The sequence below is a fragment of the Otolemur garnettii genome, unplaced genomic scaffold (assembly GCF_000181295.1).
Source record: "Otolemur garnettii isolate 467f Iridium unplaced genomic scaffold, OtoGar3 scaffold00172, whole genome shotgun sequence".
In the NCBI taxonomy this organism is placed as follows: domain Eukaryota; kingdom Metazoa; phylum Chordata; class Mammalia; order Primates; family Galagidae; genus Otolemur; species Otolemur garnettii.
The window spans coordinates 53,568-61,141 of record NW_003852567.1 but is presented as its reverse complement, the minus strand read 5'-3'; the positions used below and the strand labels follow the sequence as shown (position 1 = coordinate 61,141).

General features: G+C 43.9%; 1 protein-coding gene across 1 annotated transcript in view; it reads right to left on the bottom strand.

Annotated features, from left to right (window-relative positions):
• GNE (glucosamine (UDP-N-acetyl)-2-epimerase/N-acetylmannosamine kinase) overlaps positions 1-7,574 on the bottom strand; it is a 63,391-nt gene that overhangs the window by 9,538 nt on the left and 46,279 nt on the right. Inside the window, exons 5-7 of the mRNA XM_003800215.3 lie at positions 5,936-6,065; positions 4,904-5,125; positions 1,259-1,441 (exon numbers count right to left, since the gene is read on the bottom strand). Coding sequence (XP_003800263.1) covers positions 1,259-1,441; positions 4,904-5,125; positions 5,936-6,065 — 535 coding nt within the window. The remainder of the gene's footprint in view (positions 1-1,258; positions 1,442-4,903; positions 5,126-5,935; positions 6,066-7,574) is intronic.

The following is a 7,574-nucleotide window of genomic DNA, read 5'->3' as shown; positions in this document are numbered from 1 at the left end:
AAAAAAAAAAAAAGAGTGACATCCTTGTGATCAAAGCCAATGAACTTTAACGACTTTCTCTAACTCATGTCAGCTCAAGATGTTGCTGACCCCTCTCTTCTTGAAACTTTCTCCCTTTTTTTGGCTTCTGTGACATCTCCCTATTCTGGTTTTCCTTCCATCTTTTGCCCTCCCCCCAGATACTGGTGTTCTCAAGATTCCATCTCTTGCCTTTTGTTAGGGTTTCAGTCATAGGTCTAACTGCCACCTCTCTGCCAACAGCTCCTGAGCAACAGACCCCTGGAGCCAGCAACCTCCTAGGCATTTCTACCTGATGTCCACAGACGCCCAACCACCCACTTCCACCCAAACCTGCTCCTCTCCCATGCCGAACCCCAGGCTCAGAAACCTGGAAGGCACTTTAGAACTGTCCCACTTAAAGTCAGCCTCCATTCACCCACCATTCCCCAATACCCCCCAAAATAAAAAGTTACAGTTTAGTGAAAAATCTCTAAAAATTCAGACCTATGAGTTTTCTCTAAAAATATTTAATGGCCATCTCCATTCCCTGCTGGTCCTGCTTCCTCTTGCTGACTACCCCCTGCCTTGCCCTTCACATACCACCACTGCTTCCATGCCTCCAAGAGCTCCTGCAAATGTCCTCACTTGCCTGGCTAATTCTACTCATCCTTTGACTCTCTGCCCCAGGACAGCCCCCAGCACCGCCTCCCCTGTGCAGAGAGGGCAGGGAATGAACTTCGGTTTCCTTCTTACAAGCATCTGTCTACATCCTTTGGCCATCATTCTCACTGCACTTGGCACACTGCATTGCAGTGGTATTAAATGACTCTCATGCGTTAGACTACAAACTATTCTGACTTTCATAACATGTCCAGAAACAGCTTTAATTCACATAAATCTATCAGAGTTCAAAAACTATAACATATTCATTCATTTACTTCTTTGTTAAAATGTGTAGTAAACACCCACCCTCTGCTAGTGGCTAAGAAAACAAATATGAGAGAAATCTTCCCTGTTATCTTGGAACCCTAAACCCCTGCCCACCTCCACCCCTGGAGGGGAAGAGTACTACTCCGGGTTACTCCGGGTGAGGACCAAGGCCACTGTGGAGCTCCAGATGAGAGCACCCTGCTCTTCCTCTCTAAGAAGTGCAAAGGTTAAAAGGTCTGGCTTCAGCATTTAGCTCCCTTTGGAATTTCTACTTCAAAATACTTGTCTACCATTTGGTTGCTTAATTCCACAAAGGAAAGATACCAACCATCATGTAGCTTTTTTGCTTCCCTCTGCAAGGCCATTCCAGAGGCATATGCTTCAATACACCCATGGCTTCCACAGGAACAATCTGGCCCATCCAGAGACACAACAAGGTGGCCAAGTTCTGCAGCACAGAAGGAGCTTCCATGGATCAATTCGTGCTGATGGATGATTCCACCTCCAATTCCTACAGTGAAAGATAAAAATCACTGAGATGGCTCTTTATCTGAAACAGAAAACTATAATGCAGCAATGCCTCATCTGTTTAGCAAAGCTTTGGATGTGGGGTTCTATGTAATGCCTGCCTTTCTAGATAGCTGAAGCTTACTAAGCACCAAAACTTTCTTTGGCAGGTTCTAGATGGAAATGTATTTAGTAGATCTGATGCTCTGTGTCACATCTACTTGGCTCACTATGATTTCAAATACAGCTGTGGTGGACAGTGCAGGCAAGCTCAGACTACCCTTGTGGTCACAGTGTGTGTACCCAGCTCAACCACACGTCTTCCTATACTAACGCCTTCTCTGACACTAAAGTGAGAGTCCAGTCAGCCATGTACACACGGTACCTAGAGACAACCCTCAACCAAGAAGACACAGGAGCCAGCAGACAAGTAGACAGTAGATTGTCCAAGTAGACAATCCTGGATGGTGCTCTGTAGGCTTCTTGGGAGGTTCTGGAAATTTTCGACCCCCATTGCCCTTGAAGCAACTTCAATGATGTATTTTTTAATGGCTTTCTTCCTATTCTGCTTTACCGTTCCCCCTTCCTCCCTCCTATTTCTTAGGATGATTTCCAAAAGAAAATACTTGAACCTAAATCCTTGTCTCAGATTCTGCTTTGAGGTTAACCCAAGATAAACAATCCTTTTCAAATTTATCACACACCACCTGCTTTCTGAAGCAGAGAATAAAATATGGTTTGACCTCTTCTTGATACCACCCATGTCTAAAAATCTGTGGTTCAGTAATTACACAAATCAATGACTGTCTTCTGTTACAGAATTTACAAGTTACTAAGGAGTAAAGGGTATTTTGCCTTAGAAGGCTCTACTTCTAAGAGTTGTCCTGCTATCTATCACTTCTTCTTCTTTTTTTTTTTTTTGTAGAGACAGAGTCTCACTTTATTGCCCTCAGTAGAGTGCTGTGGTATCACAGCTCACAGCAATCTCCACTTCTGGGCTTAGGCAATTCTCTTGCCTCAGCCTCCCAAGTAGCTAGGACCACAGGCACCCACCACAATGCCCAGCTACTTTTTTTGTTGTTGCAGTTTGGCGGGGTCTGGATTCAAACCCACCACCCTTGGTATATGGGGCTGGCTCCCTACTCACTGAGCCACAGGTGCTGCCCTATCTATCACTTCTTATAGCATCTGTTCCTCAATCCCAACCCCTCTGATCTGAGCTAAGAAATACTATCCAAGCTTGCTAAAACCATGTCCAGAACTACAGAGAAGAAAGGGAGGTAGTGTAATGCAGAGTTTCAGTGCAAAGATTCTTTTTTTTTTTTTTTCTTTGAGACAGAGCCTCAAGCTATCCCAATGGGTAGAGTGCCGTGGCTTCACAGCTCACAGAAACCTCCAACTCCTAGGCTCAAGCGAGTCTCCTGCCTCAGCCTCCCAAGTAGTTGGGACTACAGGTGCCCGCCACAATGCCTGGCTATTTTTTGGTTGCAGCCATCGTTGTTTTTTGGTGAGCCCAGGCTGGATTTGAACCCGCCACCTTAGGTGTATGTGGCTGGCGCCTTAGCCACTTGAGCCATAGGCGCCAAGCCAGTGCAAAGTTTTAAAGTTCAACATGTCTGCAATCAAACACTGCCTTGACACCTGCTGGCTGAGTCTATTTCCTCATTTTTTTTTTCTTTTTTTGAGACAGAGCCTCAAGCTATCCCCCTGGGCAGAGTGCCGTGGCACCACAGCTCACAGCAACCTCCAACTCCTGGGCTCAAGCGATTCTCTTGCCTCAGCCTCCCAAGTAGCTGGGACCACAGGCGCCTGCCACAACGCCTGGCTATTTTTTTTGGTTGCAGCCATCATTGTTGTTTGGCGGCCTGGGCTGGATTCAAACCCGCCACCTTAGGTGTATGTGGCTGGCGCCTTAGCCACTTGAGCCACAGGCGCCGAGCCAGTGCAAAGTTTTAAAGTTAAACATGTCTGCAATCAAACACTGGCTTGACACCTGCTGGCTGAGTCTATTTCCTCATTTAAAAAAACAAACTGTACACTTTAAATATGTACAATAAAAATAACATTTACATAAACCAAAAAACAGGTGGCTAGACACAATGGCTTATGCCTATAACCCCAGCACTTTGGGAGGCCAAGGTGGGAGGACTGCTTGAGGCCAGGAATTTAAGACCAATCTGGGCAACATAAATAAAAATAATTCATTTTCCTCCCCTCCCTTCCCCTCCTCTTCTTTCTCTCTCTCTCCCTCCTTCTCTCTCTCTCTTTATATATATATATATATACACACACACGTATATATATACACACACACACACTCACACATATATGTATGGAGAAAAAGACACAAGGAAAAAAATAATATATAGAGAGAATGTTTTTGGTGTGTGTGTATCTACCTTTAAATATATATACACACACACATACCAAAAACATTAGCCAGGCATAGTAACTCACATATAATCCTAGCTATAATCCTAGCTACTTGGGAGGCTGAGCTAGGAGGATTCCTTTAGTCCAGGAGTTTGAGGCTGCAATGAGATATGATGAGGCCACTGCACTGTCATAGCAAGACTCCAACTCTTAAAAAAACAAACAAAAAATAACTAAACAAAACAAACTGGGACATCACAATGACAAAGTGGAGAACTCTAAAAGTCCATCCTGCCACTAAAGCAATGAATAAGCTGGCAAAACTGTCAGAATCAACATTTTTGGATTCTGGGAACTAACCAAAAGTTTGCAACAATTAGAATGTTTAATTTAAAAAAGAAAAATAAAAAAACCCAGCTAATTTTGATAAGAGAGCTTTCTGGTATTTTAACTTACCATGGTCCCATCACCCATTCTCCAACTTGGTAGTAGTGACCCTGAACAACAAGCCCATATTCCCAGTATTAGTATAGAAACACCAGTCTGCACACTAGTACCTGGGGGAGCAGGATGAACTTACACTCAAAAAATTATGGTTCAGTGTTTGTTTTGATCTACCTGATAGCTTCCTGGAGAAACAGTTCAAAGGGCTTGCTTTTATCTCACTGAACTGGGGACTATCCCAGTGCTGCTCAAGGGTTGACGGTTGAGGGATGGGGGTTTGTCAAGAACATTTAAAGGTAAAATGTGTTAATCTCTGCTGCCTAGAGTAAAGGCTAACAGTTAGAGCATATAATAGATGAGCCAAAAAGACCAGGAGGAAAAGCTATGAAATAAGAAACTTTGGGGAACAAGAGCTTTGAATAGTTCTGACAACTTCCTGGGAATTTAGAAGACAACACGCATGCCTAGGGCTGGGCACGTGCTTGGAAAAAGACCGAAGAAGGCCCTACGCTCTCTCACCGGAGGCTGACCCTCAGGCTCTACTCAAGCAGGAAGTGAAAGCTAAGGCAGAGCTGTAACTGCCTAAGTGGTGAAGACATGCCCCAACAGACATTCTACCACCTAAAGCAGCCTTCCCCTGCCAGCTTACCTGTGCCTGTGATAAGTGTAACAAAGTTTTCCAGTCCCTTTCCTTGGCCAAATTTCCTTTCTGCCAGGGCGGCACAGTTGCCATCATTGTCCACCCACACAGGGAGATGCAAAGTGTCAGACAAAGGGGTCCTGAGATCCACAGAGTTCCACTCTTGGATCAGTTTGGTTGAATGCAACACAATTCCTTCCCGAGGATTTACACGGCCACCTGTGGAAATGCCTATGCAAACACAAGGAAAATAATTCCAATTAGCAATCATAAGTAAGTATGCCAACTTTCCTGGCTCAGAACATAAATTTATTCACCCCAGATCTCCTATGACAAACATTCACAAGACTTCAAGGAAATATCAGGCTGTTCTAAGCTAAATCTCCTCACAGATTTATAGAGCTATCAATATTTCTCCTAAGGCCGGGAGTGGTGGCTCACGCCTGTAATCCTCACACTCTTGGAGGCCAAGGAGGATTGCTTGAGCTCAGGAGTTTGAGACCAGCCTGAGCAAGAGCGAGACCTTGTCTCTAAAAATAGCTGGGCATTGAGGTGGGGACCTGTAGTCCCAGCTACTTGGGAGACTGAGGCAAGAGAATTGCTTGAGCCCAAAGTTTGATGTTGCTATGAGCTATGAGCCACAGCACTCTACCAAGGGTGACAAAGTGAGACTCTGTCTCCAAAAAAATAAATAAATAAATAAATAAAAATTAGCCAGGCATTGTGGCAGGTGCCTCCTACCTACTTGAGAGGCTGGATCACTGAAGCCCACGAGTTTGAGGTTGATGTGAGCTATGATGATGCCATGGCACTCTACCCAGAGATGGAGTGAGACTGTATCTCAAAGAAAAAAAAACCCAAATTTCTCCCACAATACTTGTTGGCACCCCAGAAGGACTCCATGCTTGGAGCCCACAGCCAGGACCTGGGGCCATCTATACACAGGGCACACACGGACTTCATATTCAGTCATATATCAAAACCTAGTAGATTTTGTATATTAAAATGAACATTGCTTGGATATATAATTTGCAATCTTACCTACTCCCAAAATCCTGCAGTTCAGTTTTACAGCTTCTGCTGCAGCTTCCACACACATCTGTAGGATTAAATTAATCCTCTCTTCATAGGTTTTAGGATTGAACTGAGTATACTTTTTGACTATTTCACCCTAAAAGAGAAAAAACAACTTCTGTCTCACTGGTCTTACTAAGGAGCATACTGTGACTCTTTTGATCTTTTTCACAATAAAGACACTGCTACAGGACAGTCCAACAATCTTAGATTACTGTTCCAGAGGGGAGCCACTATCTCTGGGCCAGCTCTAGGATAAAATCAAGTAGTTTCTGGGAATCTGCCCTGATATAGGACTATTAAACAGTGATAACTCCACCCTGCTCTTAAGCTTAAAGTAAGTATTGGCTAATTTGAATCAAATTCATTAAAAGGTCATATTTTACTCTTTTAGGCTGACAAAATTTTCCTGCTTAAATACTGACGCAACTAAATAATTATCCTAAGTAGCTGAGCTTTAATCATCTCAGGTAATTGAAGCCAATAATGGTATGTCTATTCTATTCACTTGGTCAGTTTCCATGCTGGGTTGGGCGAAATGGCTCACACCTGTAATCCCAGCACTCTGGGACCAAGCCAGAGGACCACTTGAGCTCAGGAGTTCCAGACCTGGCCAAGCAAGAGTGGGACTCCATCACTACTAAAAATAGAAAAATTAGACAGGTGTGGTGGTGCACACGTCTAGTCTCAGCTACTCGGGAAGCTGAGGCAGGAGGATTGCTTAAACTGGGAGTTTGAGGTTGCTATGAGCTACGATCATGCCACTGTACTTTAGCCTGGGGCAACAGAGTGAGACTCTTATCTCAAAAAAAAAAAAACCAAACATTTCCATTCTGGCTGTCACAAATACCCCCTTGTTTAAATTACTGTGCTTTGTGAAATGTGGGTAATACCAAACAGGGATAGACTCTCCTAATTACTCTTGTTTTTGCATTTTTTTCTTTGTGCGTCTCACTTGTGTACTATATTAAATAAATTTAAGAATAGTGTTGTCAGGCCAGGCTCGGTGGCTCATGCCTATAATCCCGGCACTTGGGAGGCCAAGGTGGGTGGATTGCCCTGAGTTCACAGGTTCGAGACCAGCCTGAGCCAGAGCAAGACCCTGTCTCTAAAAATAGCCTAGTGTTGTGGTGGGTGCCTGTAGTCCCAGCTACTTGGGAGAATGAGGCAAGAAAATCACTTAAACTGAAGAGTTTGACGTTGCTGTAAGCTATGATGTCACAGAACTCTACTGAGGGCAAGAAAATGTGACTCTGTCTCAAAAAAAAAAATCAAAAACAAAAAGAATAACGTTGTTAAGCTTTTAAAGATTCCACTGTAAGTTACAATAATTTTAATTAAACTTTTAAAAATATCCCATTGAAGTGTTGACCTAAATTATGTCAAACCTATAATCCAGTTTGGAAAGTGCTGACCTTTTTAAAATACTCAGCACCTCCATCCAGACCATCTTTTTGAGCCTTTATGTTTTTGGGGGGTTTTTTGAGACAGAGCCTCAAGCTATCCCCCTGGGTAGAGGGCCATGGCATCACAGCTTACAGCAATCTCCAACTCCTGGGCTCAAGCGAGTCTCCTGCCTCAGCCTCCCAAGTAGCTGGGACCACAG